This window comes from Oculina patagonica, chromosome 9, assembly GCF_052425735.1.
Source record: "Oculina patagonica isolate OP01 chromosome 9, crgOcupat, whole genome shotgun sequence".
NCBI lineage: Eukaryota > Metazoa > Cnidaria > Anthozoa > Scleractinia > Oculinidae > Oculina > Oculina patagonica.
This window is the reverse complement of record NC_135766.1, coordinates 4,677,750-4,691,306: the sequence shown is the minus strand read 5'-3', so window position 1 is coordinate 4,691,306 and position 13,557 is coordinate 4,677,750. Positions and strand designations below refer to the sequence as shown.

Genomic DNA, 13,557 nt, shown 5'->3' with positions numbered 1-13,557 from the left:
AGGGGCAAGGGGAACGCAGGCTCTGGGAACGAGATTGGAGTTCCCGTTCTTGGTGTTGACCAAAAGAAAAGCGGGATAATCCCAGACTCCCAAGAGCCGAGCCAACCAGCAGGGATTAGAAAGTACTCTTTTTATCCCTTGGTCTGTGTCGGAGGAGGATCGAGATGATGCGTTTTTCACATTCCTAATCTCATCCCTCCTCATTAATCTCTTTGTGGCCTTTGACAGAGGAAACGACTTAGATAAGGGAGCGATCAATGTCTGTTGTCTGCACAGGGGAGCAGGAGGATTTTGGTATGAAATCAGCTTGTAATATCTGATCCCTAACAACCCAGAATCACTGAACCACTGTCATATTCTTAAAATGATACTATTTCATGTCAGCCCCTAACACGACTAATACGCTTCTCAGCATACCAATAATTTCTTAGACCATCTTTGTTCCTCATTTCTCATACTACACCACTGTGAGTTTTCCAACATTTTTATATAAATTTTGCAGTAAAGTTTAATCACAACCGTTCTAGGCTCCTGTCACAACTGAATTGAAAGCTGAGATTAAATCAGGAAAAACTACATTTCACAGCAGAACGGCAGACAATCGTGTAACGGGCTGTGAACAGTCTATGATTTTATATATGTGCAGTCTGAAATCTGCCCTAAATATGTCAATCCGGCGAGCTTATTATGGCCACAAATTTCTTACATGAAAGTTATCCTCATACTTATGGAGAAGTGGCTTCAACATTAACACATTTCGCTTACTTTCTAGTTAATTAAGTGATTTGAGCGTTTGCACAACATTTACTGTATTATTCGATTAAACGCCGCGGCGTTTATTAAATTCTTCGTGATTCGAGTGGGGTGTTTATTCGAGGGCGGCGTTTATTTAAAATTTAATTTATTTCTTCCTAACATTAGTTGGGTTTGAGGTTTTAAAAGCAGAAAAATGTCTTAGTGCTCGTCTGAAAAGATATTTTCATTGTTAGAATCAAGGAAAATATTTTTTAGGTTTGTTCAAACTTGATTATTACTGCATTTGCTTTTTGACGCTATTATTGGAAATAAACACCGCATCATGATGCGGCCTTCATTGGAGGGCGGCGTTTATTAATATTTCTGCCCTTATATGCGGCGTTTATTCGAGGGCGGTGTTTATTCGAGGGAGGCGTTTAATCGAATAAATACTGCACTTCACATCCGAAAAGTCACGCATCCTTTCGGTCACGCTAGACATCACGCACGCGACTGTCTACAATCTATTATGGGCTAGCACAACAGTGCAAAGAGCGAACAGCACGATGGCTGAACAACCTTTTACCGTCAAAAAAGTTCTTGATCATGACAATGTATACATGTGTCGGGAAAAGTTCTTCGACTCGCCGAATCAAGCTAACATTTGGCTCGTTCAGGGCTCGAGCCAAGATTTAGTTATCGACACGGGGCTGGGCCTGTGGGATCTGCCAGGCTTTCTCAAACAACAAAATCTGATCGGTGATAAACCAGTGACTGCAGTCGCCACTCACATCCATTTTGACCATTCTGGAGGACTGCATCAGTTTGAGAACTTTGCAATCCACAGCCTCGAGGCGGAAGCTATTCGCAAAGGCGACAATTATGAAACTGTCACGATTTTCACTAGCGCAGCAGAGATCTCCGTGCCACCTCAAGACGAATGGGACATTCGCGACTACAAAGTGAAATCGGCCGAGCCTTTTAAAGTTCTAGAGGAGGGCGATGTATTTGATCTTGGAGACAGAAAATTACGAGTGCTTCATTTTCCGGGCCACTCTCGTGGGAGTATTGGATTGATCGATGAAGAAGCGAGGATTTTATTCACGGGAGATACTATGTACGATGGATATCTCATTGATTGGTTACCTTACAGTGATATAACTGTGTACGTGCAAACTTGCAGAAGACTGCAAGAGCTATCCAGCCAAGTAGATCACGTCTTCCCGGGACATAATGACCATTTTGACGGGAAGAGACTAATGACATTAGCAACAGATTACATCACCAGTGCGGGAGCCTGCCATAAGGTCTCGTCCACTTTTATGAAGGGTGTTGCCTCAATGGTATTGAAGGCAAAGCATTCTGGTAATATTCCCGCTAAGTGCTGTTATCATGCTTGTTGTTGCTGTTGCTGCTTGACATAAATTATGCCCGCGGCCCGCAGGGTGACTCCGGCTATATGATAGGGACGGGGATGCTCGTCGTCTCGCTTACGGGTATAAATTTCGGACTTTTAATATGGGAGTCCCCCCCACCCCCCCGGGAAATAATGTGAACCTTGCTACCAGGATTAACATTCCCAGCCAGTTTTTGGGCTTGTCACAAAACACTCCCTCCCCTCACAAAACCCGAACTACATTCCTTTTCACGGTTTAGCCAAATCATAGCTTCCCTGACATAATCCTGAGCAAGTCATGCCAAAACTTGCTGACTAGACCAAACGTTGTGTATTATCATGACCCTAGCATTGGAAACATCAAATGGATGTTCATATGCTACCTTTTGAATTTGACGCACACCTGGCATCAAAATAAAGCAAAGATTTAAGGAGGCTCAAAATAGTTTTCAGTAATTAAAAAAAAGAAAAAAAAAATCTGATATGAAACCTTGTCTGTAAAAAATTAATTCCAAGTACAACAGAAATATTGTGGGAGGCATGGAGGCCTCCCACAATGGACTCTAGATCTGGAGGTCCGGCTTGGACTACTGGCTGGGGTCATTGTGTTGTGTTCTTTGGCAAGACACTTCACTCTTATAGTACCGCTCTCCACTCACTTAGGTACCAGTAGGTTTAATGCTGGGTGGTAACTATGCAATGAACTAGCATCCCATCCATGGGGGGTGGATGGGGGTAGGTATACTCCTAGTTACCGGTACTTCATGCTACTGAAACTAGGAAAGGCTCTGGCCTATGGCGTACGATCCCCACCAAAATTCATTGTTTGGATTTTAACTTCATCATTTAAATTTTCAACTTCAACAATTGAATGTTATATCTCAATTCAAACTTTTACACCCTTCTTTCAGATTTCACATTATTGGAGATGTGTTGTACACTTATCTTTCCGTTTTCTAACTCAACGTTTGTACTTGAACTTGCTCGCTGTACATTTTTAACTCACGTAGAAAATTTTCAACTCGACTTTTTAAATTTTTGTTTACGCTTCAGTGATCATTGGTCGAGACAATAAGCCTTTGTCGGGGAGGGAGGGGAGGGGAATAGACCTCCTCCCCAGGCTCTTTCAGCTAAAATCCTACCAAGACGGTGATTATAGTAGAATTTTGCTTTGATTGGAGTATTTAAATCGTACTCTTATAAATTTTGGGGAATTGCCTGATTCCATCGTGGCTGGTATAGGATCCGCCATAGCATGTTTATCGAGTGCACAGCAATCGAGCGTTCCTACATACAGGACAGACTAGTACTGTTCATTCACTGGTCGCAAAGGTAGAGCATCAACTGATTTCCCGGGTAGATAATGGGTTTACAGTACCTAAAATCAGTGAGCTATTGGGAATTTCAAAAAGGACGGTGGAAAGGGGCCGATATCTATGTTTTGAATAAGGATATCAAGTGAGCTATTAGGTTCTTGGTCTTGTCACAGTTTTTACTAGGTTGATTGCGTTAGTCCACGTTTACGCTCCCCAGTTGTTTTTGTTGTTGTTGTTGTTGTTGCCCAACTAGCGATTAGCTGAGTTTGTTAAATGTGTTTGCAGCGGCCATTTTGTATACGTTGCTGTCATACCTTTGCAAGACCAGCATGGCAGACATCAAAGTCTGAAATGCAGTTTAAAATGTAGTAAAAATCCCATCGGAAACAATTGAATCCAAAAAAAATTACTATAAGGTACATGTATATGTGATAAACATCCATGGCGAAAGATGTTGTAGTAGAATTTAAGTCTTTGGAGGCTACAAATATCAGTAAAAACCATATTTTTTTTTCTATCACAACTGTAGTGAAAACTGTGACAAGACCAAAAACCTAACAGCTCACTTGATATCCTGATTCCAAACATAGATATCCTCCTTTCCACCATCCTTTTTGAAATTCCCAATAGCTCACTGATTGTAGGTACTGTAAACCCATTAATTATCTACCAGGAAAATCAGTTGATCCTCGATCCGTTACATTAAAAGGAGGGCGACCTTTGCGACCAGTGAATGAACGGTCTGTCCTGTATGTAGGAACGCTCGATTGCTGTGCACTCGATTAACATGCTATGGCGATAATGGCAATTCCCCAGAATTTATAAGAGTACGATTTAAATACTCCGATCGAAGCAACATTCTACTATAATTACCGTCCTGGCAAGAATCTAGCCGAAAGAGCCTGGGGAGTAGGTCTATCCCTCTCCCCTCCCTCCCCGACAAAGGCTTATTGTCTCGACCAATAATCACTGAAGCGTAAACAAAAATTAAAAAGTCGAGTTGAGAATTTTCTATGTGAGTTAATAATGTACAGCGAGCAAGGTCAAGTACAAACGTTGAGTTAGAAAAAGGAAAGAAAAGTGTACAACACATCTCCAATAATGTGAAATCTGAGAGAAGGGTGTAAAAGTTTGAATTGAGATGTAAAATTCAATTGTTGAAGTTGAAAATTTAAATAATGAAGTTAAAATCCAAACAATGAATTTTTGCGGGGATCGTACGCCATACTGGCCTAATGGGCCACTAGGATTGAACACAGATTTACCTTACCTTTACAACAGAAATAAAAAGTACAAAATTAGAAGGAATAAAATAACAGCTTTTTGACAAATTATAGCATTTATCACCTTTTAGCTAATAGGTGTCAAAGCTTCTGGGATCAAAACAAAAGAAAAAGAATGTGGTCTGGGTCTAAGCGGCTGTTTCTTAGTGGGGAGAAGTGTTGCATAGTGACTCAAATAATGGCTGTGAAGGGGACTATACCAGAAGATAATAAAAATAATAATAAAAGTGACAAAAGTGGGAGTTGTCTCACAAACCACTTTTCACTCGCTTTACCCTGGGGCTGACCCCAACAGAGCATTGGGGGGAGGGGAGGGGGTGTAAAATTGGTGAAGCAATCCTTATGATTTTTCCCATGTGTAAAGGAAAACTCTTCTTGGGACTATCATTCACAGTCACACGTGCTCTACAAATTCCTCTTCCTTTTTTCCTGCAGTGTGACTTCTAAGCAAGGTACAGTAGAACCCTGATAACTCGAACTCGGATAACTCGAACCACCACGCTAACTCGAACAAACTTCCATTTCCCTTGGATTTGACCCCACTTTTCAGTCATTTTTACTTGGTTAACTCGAACTTGGATAACTCGAAAATGCTGCTAACTCGAACTAAATTTTGTTTCCCTTGATCAAAATTTGGGTCAAATTTACCCTGATAACTTGAATTCTGGTTCTTGCAGCTCGCCACGCAAATTGAAATATGCAATTTGAAATATCCCATTAGCTCTTCTCGTCATGTAATCGGCTTTTAACACTAAAACGAACACAAAAACGAATTGATTTTAATTTGAGCAACGAATAGATCACATATCTGAGTCAGTCATTTTCCACTCATCATAAAAATGTATGATCGTGTGAGAGTTTCTGACGAGATAAGTTCAATTTACACTGTACTCATGTGTACTGAAGTGCATAAAAATCGATTACCTTATTCTTACTAATTTTCGCGAGTACTAATTTTCGCGATTTCAAAATAATCGCGAAATTTAATACGCGCGAAAAAAACATTGCGTGAAAATTAAACACGCGAAAATTAATAACATATTATATATCAAAACAATAAGAATTTTAAATGCTTGGAACTGCAACTACTACCCTTGAAATATCTTTCTGTCTTGTTTTCGACAAGTACCCTTCATCTGATTACTGTTTTCATTCCTCGCGAAGCGAGGCCGAAGGCCGAGCGTAGCGGGGTGTATAATTTTGTTCCTCAAAGGGCTCAGGCGGGATGAAATCTCGTGTGGAGTTTACGGTCATATATATATATTTATTTGTGAGCTTGGTGTGTGGCGGAAATGACGTCACACGACCGGATTGGTGGCCTAATGGTAAGGCGTCGGACTTGAAATCAGATCTTCGGGACTAAGGCCGGTGGTTCGAATCCGGCTAGGTTTTTTTTTTTTTTTTCTCTTTTGTGGGTTCGAATCCTGAGCTTTTCATTTTTATCGTTTTTCTTTTCGGATTAAAATAACACTGATTTCCACATGATACTCCCTCGACGCCTATAATAATTCAGGCTATAAACCTTCGGGCGGGCGGAGGGTTCGAATCCTCCTGCCGTTCGTTCTTCTTCTTTTTTTAATGCCCTCAAATAAATGTCCAAAATGCGACTATCCAATAATTTGTCAATGATTTTGAAAATAGCCTGCGCTTCCCAACGCTTTATACCTCTTTACGAACCAGAAAGAGCCGCCATCTTCAAAGCGGAATAGACCCTGGGAACGAGGGTGTCGAGGGCATGCCCGTTACTAGGCAACAATAACAAATCACCGGTTAAAACCGGTTATCACTCATTATTTACAACACCCCCCCCCCCCCCCCAAACCCAGAGCTTCGCGAGGCCCTGCGAGTCACGTATTACTAGTTACCAAATAAATAGGCCAAAACCTCTTTAGTACAGTCACCAAAGTTTCCGTTAGCAGGCTCCTTGTAGTTACGTTGAACAATACCTTTGTATATTTTCAGTAGTTCCTTACTCTTACTCTGACGATTGATCGATAAAACACTGACAAAATCGCGAAAATTAATACACTTTTGCTCTAATTTTTCTTGCAATCGCGAAAATTAATACTCGCGAAATTTGCCTTCCGAATTTTCGCGAAAGTAAGTACACGTGAAAATTAGTAAGAATAAGGTAACTATCAATTATTAACGTAAAAAATTGAATATTCAATCGACCCCGATAGCTCAAAACCCCACTAACTCGAACTGTTTTTCGTTTCCCTTCAGAGTTCGAGTTACCAGGGTTCTACTGTAATTTATCAGGGGCAGGTCCAGGATTTTTCTTAGGGGGGGTGGGTGACCACTAAGGAATGGCATAACGGACTGGTGTCATGAACAAATTTTTAAAGTGAATATATAGAAGGTCATCTCAGGGAGGTGTGTGCACCCCCCTGCACCCTTCCCCTACAGGTAGAGAATTTGAATTAGTGCAAATGAAACTTGCTCTTGCACACATGCCCACTCTTACAAACTGGCTCCTGTGCAGATCACTTTTTCTCGTACAGTTGAATGCTTGCATGCCTGCTATAAGTGAGAAAGAAAAAAACATCTGTGGACAGACTTTTCCATATTTGAAGTGTCCCAGAGGTCAACCCCCTGGGTAAGCCAGTGATAATTTATTTGTATTAGAAGAATGAAAACATAGGGGGGGATTGGGCATTCAGACATTCTTACAGACCAAATAACACAGTAGTCTAGAGATTAAACTCTCACACATATTTGGTCACATCCCTTCATTTGGGAGCCCCCCCCCCCCCCCATCCCCTGGGTTCAATGCTTGACTGATAGTCATTGACAGTTTAAATCCCTTTATTTATAGTGGCTTCAGTGTCCCCTTGTAAATGAAATGTAGAACCAGCCAATTTTTGACCTTGAAATGCAAGTAGTAAAGGCAGTAGGGGGTTGGGCTTGATAAGAGTAATGTGCATGTAGTATATGAAAGGAAATACATAGAGGGCTTTGATTGTAAAATTGTATACATGCAAGGGAAGAAAACACTGAATTGTTGGGTTTTATTTTTTATCACAGGATGGAGAAGTTAAATAGGGAAACAATAACTATAGCACACAACAGTTGTTCTTGAAGTGCCAAACTATTAAAAAGTAAAGAATGTGAATGGGAACCAGGAGCTTGTGGCAAGCAAGAAATAAACAATATTAGAAAGGAGATGAAGACTTTTCTTCCTCTTTTGTTTACTCGTTGCCCTCTGGTGGTGCTTTTCATTTTTGGGGTGCAAAGAAATTGAATTTTCCAGCTTGCCCTTTGGGCAGGCTGTGACCAGGATGTACTAGCCTGAAAATACAGAATGTAATTTTTACTAGCTCCCAAAAAATTCACAATGCTGGACCTACTATTGTAAAATGGAACCGCATTTTCTAACCTAGCCTGCGAGCAGGCTCCGTTCTGATTGGCGAGCGAAGCAAGCCAAGAAGAGACTAGGGGAGGAATTCACAGGCTATTTCTAACCGGACTGAGCATAAGGGCCTTAAACATGTTGCATTAATTTCTTTCCCCAGTTTCTCCAGCCTGTTTCAGGCTCCCAGTTTGTAGGGAAGAGCAAAACAAGCAGACAAGCGAGGAAAAGGGGGGGGGGGGGTGGGTTGGGGTGTGTGAAGGCTCTCTTTCCTTTGCTCGACTTCGGCCCCCTCACCTTTCCCTTGCTCGCCGCTTTCTTCACTCTTTCTCACAAACTTTTTTAAGGGTGACACAATATACTAACAGCATAAAAAGTGCAAGCCCGCAAGCCATGTGAGCTAGTGAGAAACTAAATACTTATTATAATATAATAAGTATTTTTAAGTTTCTCACTAGCTCACATGGCTTGCAGGCTTGCACTTTTTATGCTGTTAGTATATTGTGTCACCCTTAAAAAAGCTAACTATTCTCTAGACAATTCACAGCCTCTCTATTTTTCAATGCAAGAAGAGCGTGGGTGCAAGGGCAAAGCACGAGCATTCTCACCGTGCGCTAATTAGGGTTGACTTTTGGGGTCATTTTGCCTATTGCGATAGTATTGCGATAGTCAAATTACTATTGCAATACTATTGCGATAGTAGTGACACTATTGCGATACTATTGCGTTAGTATTGTAATTAGTGACTTTGTAATCATTTCCTTCTCCAAGAGGGGGATGGAGTTAATATTCAAACCACCATTTTGAACATGGATAACGCCCTGGAGACTAGCGACGTCCATGAAGTTAGCTTTTATGGCTTGTTATACAGTACGGATTCTGAAACAACGAACAGAAAGCCAAGAAACGACGGCAGAGAACAAGAGAGGCATTTTTCAATCATGGAAAAAGTAATACAGGACACCATTTTAAAAACTATCGTAACTATCGATAGTTGATGAAACTATCGCGATTGTTATCGATAGTTGGATTTGCGATCGATACATCGCTATCGGAACACTCCCAATCGCGATGCATCGATAGTTTGATGTATCGTTACACCCCTAGCGCTCATCAATGGAAAAAATACGAAAAAATAAAGGGCTGTGAACAGTCTAACTATTCTCAGGCAAACCAGAACGCTACTTAGGCTACAAACTTGTTGTTTATTTATCAAACCATGCAATCCAGTAGGCAAGTCAGAAATCCCTAATGATCACAATATACATGTACATGTACATGTTAACGCCAATTGTAAGCTACCTGCTACGTGTATTTTGGCTAATAAGGGTGTAATTTGACTGATGACTTGCAGGCTTGCACATTGTTGCTAACTTTTTAGAAGAGAAAGTTTAAGTTTCCAGACCTTGGGTACACTGCTTGTTACAGGGTGGGACTGGGAAGCAGAGTGTCACAGTTTTCTTAGAGTTCCACTCTCTAACTCGATTGATGTTCACTTCACAACAGCTTGATGTTCACTTCTCGGAACAGATACATGTACACTAGACTGTTCACAGTCCCCTATTTTTCCATCAAGTCAAGTCATAGAGATCGATCCTTGAGTCTGACGAGGCGCCATCTTGGTTCATGAACGCGAGCGAAAACTGGGGAGAGTGCAAAATTCCCATGGGTAAGGACGAGGGCGGAAAAAATGGGGATTTTTTTTCCGCTCCCTCACCCCCACGCTATTAGCACCCCACAACCCTACCCACAGGAATTTTGCACTCTACCCAGTTTTCACTCATGTTCATGAACCAAGATGGGGGCCCGTTGGACTCAACGATTGATCTCGACTTTACGGAAAAATAGGGGACTGTGAACAGTCTACATGTACACATTGTAATTGTCTATGGACAAATACATGTACATAATTATAACTGTGGATTTTTTCATGCCAAATGGAGGTTATCTTTTATATACATGTACCAGTATTACCTACTTTGTTTGATAAAGCAAAGGATTTCAAAAAAAACCAATTGCACTTTTTAAGTGTTTATGAAAACTTGAGGAAACTGTGATGAACTTAACTTATTTGATATACAAATTTGTCAGATTTCCCCAATCAACAATACAAAGTGCTGTCAAAGTCTTGATGAAGCAATGGAAATAACCTGTCTGAAAATGCTAGGTAAATATGACGTACATGTACAGTACTAACTAGTTCGAATTATGGTGTACTACAACTTGATGTTTTTATACAAATTACCAGTAACCAAATTGCACTAAATCACACTTTTGCTTGGAGTGAAAAACTTGTTCTTTTAGCCAGCTCTTCTTCTATAATTTTCAGCAAAGTACACATTGCCGCCTTCACCTTCTTTTCCAGAACAGCCACTGCAGAATGATGGGATTGATGATCGTAAAAGCAAAGAATGCCATTTTAGACCAAAATCCAACTGAATTCCTATCCACATCCCTCTCCAGGTCCCTGACCCTACGATTTAGTTGTTGTATCTGAAGGACGCACTTTCTCGTGTCGGACATGTCATTTCCCACATAATGACCAACATCACTGTCGCTATCCAGGGGTGTTCCTTCTTCTATTACTTCAAGGCCAACTGCAATGCTGCCGAAAGATGATAAAATGTAAGTGAAATACAGTAAACACCCGCATATAAGAACACATGATTTTGGAGGTCACGCTGATCGGGTTCTTATTTAATGGGTGCTTAGTGACAAATCAGCCTCAAAGTGTTCTTAAAATGTTCTTAAATTTCTATATTAGTAATACTACCCAAAAATGCCCCTTGATGTAAAATTAGCATAAATCAATAAATATTCTTTGATTTTAATGATTACAATCAATACTGTATCATTGAGCCTATAGATGAGATGACTGGCTGTCCTTCATTATAGGTAATGATGAATAAAATCACTTGTTTTTAATGTAATTATGACACCTTTTCCATTTTATAAGAACATGCTGAATTTTTCAGGCTGATCTTGTTCTTATAAAAATGGGGCTTTATTGGCCAAATTTCAGCCTGGTGTTCTTAATCCATTTGTTCTTATATGTGGGTGTTTACTGTATCATCAATTTATATCTGCTTTCTGTTACTGTTGTTGGGTGGAAGATGGCCAGATGGGTTCACGGATAATTTTTTGTAAGGCAGGGTGTCAACTAGAAATTCCAACGGGCAAATTCCCACTGCTTCCACCAAAACATAAGAAATTTTCTTACTAGTTACATGTATTTGTCAAGTCAGTTAGCTGGTTTTGTAGGGTTTTTGACCTAAGACCCCACTCTTATCTCCTTTTACTTGGAACACTTCAAAGACATGGGGTGTTTGCCCTTTTCCAGAATAGACCGGTTGAAATGACTGTAAACAAGTAAGTGCTTATTGTGGTTTTCAGTGAAATGCGAACTCTGACCGCAATAATTTCCAAAATCAGCAAACCAACCAAAAGAGATGGTGCTTACCATGTTTATAATTCAGTTTCTGACTCCCCCCCACAAAAATTTCATGTACAGACTGTAATAAGGAATTTTGACAATGATGGCACTATTTAGCATGTTGGATACTGAATAGAATTTTTTTTTAAGAAAAAGAAACAAAAGAGGCAAAAGCTGTCACAGCAAAACAACCATCTGTAAATATTGTAAGTTCTAATTAATTTTATCACGATGTTTTTGTCTTGGATTTTCTTGCTTGTGTTGCAATTTTTGGAATACAAAAGCCTATTTGAAGTGCACAAACCTTGTTTAAAAAATCAAATCATGCTATTTTAGACGGAAAGTTTGGCATAGCTAGAAATTTGCCGTTTGGGGGGTTTCGTGTACTGGAAATAGAATGGTGAAAGGGTTAAAACAGGTTTTGGCCTGATTTAATCTAACTTAAGTGGCATAATAACTACATTTTGCATGCTTTTTCCAGTTATATTATTTTTAAAATTTATTTAGAGTATCAGAAACATTAAACATTAAAGAAAAGTGAGAACCTTTTTATTGTTTGGGATACACTGTATCCATTGCCATTGCCATTGCCATTGTGGTTTAGAGTGAACTCTGAAATTCAATCCTCCACCAACGGTTTACACTTTTTGCTGCCATCAATCACCCTGGCTAGCAGGCCTCTTGGGAAACAGAAATTCACTTTGACCGGGTAAAAAGGTCATGTCTGTCAGTTGTGATTGGTAGATTTTGATCCAATTTGTTTGTTTCTGTTTTTCATGGTTTGTTGCCTGTCATCATAATAAATTATGATTGTCTGCAGCGAAAAACATAATCGTTGGTTGGATTATTCATTTCAGAGTTTGTATATCACTGAAAAAGGAAGTTTGTTAGTGTGTAAGTATTTATTATTTATTATTTTGTTTTTAAAAGGTGAATTGGAAACAATGACACCCAAGAGGAAAGATGGCACTATACACGTAATCCACTTGATTAACTGGCAATATTGAGACATAGCCGACACAAAAATAAAAATATCTGCTTGTCAAGGTTTTAGCTTTGAAGCAGACATTAATTTTAGTTTTTGCGTCAACTGAGGAAAAATATTTTATAGACATTGATCACCGTAATTTGTGGATTAAAGTGTTCATCACACCTTAAAACACTCTGAACCCGACATCACAACAATAGCTAATGTAAAAGTTTTACAGCCATTTCAGTTTCTTTTTTTTTTTTCAGAATATTTTCGGTATTTGACATGATCATGATCATTGATGAATTCAGTACAAGTAAGCTTATTATCATTCGCGATGGACACGATGCCAATTTATAATTTTTTATAGTTGATAAATCAAGCTATTTTTGTTTTGACAAAACAAAGAGGAAAATCACCAAAGAATTTTGAACAAAGCAAGCAAAATCTTAATAACATTAACTTTAAAAATACCTTTCATCTTCGATGTCTCTGGCAATGTTCGCCCTTCGATCTTTCTGAGCAACTACAGACGGCGAACCAGCTGCAGCTCTCTGAGGATAATAAGCTGATTTTGTATCATCAACAGTCAAAGTTCGAGGTGGAGTTATCATGCTACTCATAGAATTCACATGCACGACTTCATCTCGTAATTCTCTAGGAATATCACTGTTTTTCGGGGAAAACGTGCCAATTTCAATTCTCTCCGGAATCGACATCGAGCCCATTCCATCTCTTGCTGCAGTGGATCTAGATTCTTCATCGTCTCCTGGTACTGTGATCTTCTGTGGAATTCTCATTCTTTGAGAGAGATCATCATCGACCCTTGCGTCGATAAAATCAAACGACATCCCCGCCATTTTGTCGAGTTCAAACGAGTCCTGAGACCCTGATATATGCTGGTCAGCCGATATCACATGAGCTCGTTACCCGTTTTTCCCGTGTTTACTGAAGTTTGCCCATTTTCCCGCCGTTTTGCTGTATTTGACTGACAGGCTTCACTCATGAACGAGCGACAACCAGTCCCTCCATGAGTGTTTGTAGTGCTAGAATTTTCCCACTAAAATGGCAA

The 13,557-nt window shown here is 39.8% G+C and overlaps 2 protein-coding genes and 1 long non-coding RNA gene across 3 annotated transcripts; 1 reads left to right on the top strand and 2 right to left on the bottom strand.

Moving 5' to 3' along the window:
* Positions 1-1,259: 1,259 nt before the first annotated feature.
* Positions 1,260-2,243, top strand: LOC144665349 (acyl-coenzyme A thioesterase MBLAC2-like). Its single transcript, XM_078526588.1, has one exon. It carries the CDS (start codon positions 1,302-1,304, stop codon positions 2,157-2,159), a length of 858 nt encoding a protein of 285 aa, XP_078382714.1. The 5' UTR covers positions 1,260-1,301; the 3' UTR covers positions 2,160-2,243.
* A 7,024-nt stretch (positions 2,244-9,267) lies between these two features.
* LOC144665462 (uncharacterized) lies at positions 9,268-10,366 on the bottom strand. The gene is made up of 2 exons (XR_013572954.1): positions 10,306-10,366; positions 9,268-10,274 (listed from the first exon to the last, which is right to left on the bottom strand). It is a non-coding gene; the product is annotated as an uncharacterized LOC144665462 (long non-coding RNA).
* Positions 10,367-10,374: 8 nt separating this feature from the next.
* On the bottom strand, positions 10,375-13,331 carry LOC144665390 (uncharacterized). Its single transcript, XM_078526642.1, has 2 exons — positions 12,960-13,331; positions 10,375-10,687 (listed from the first exon to the last, which is right to left on the bottom strand). The coding sequence occupies exons 1-2, from the start codon at positions 13,283-13,285 to the stop codon at positions 10,432-10,434; spliced, it is 582 nt and encodes a 193-aa protein (XP_078382768.1). The 5' UTR covers positions 13,286-13,331; the 3' UTR covers positions 10,375-10,431.
* Between the last annotated feature and the right edge of the window lie 226 nt (positions 13,332-13,557).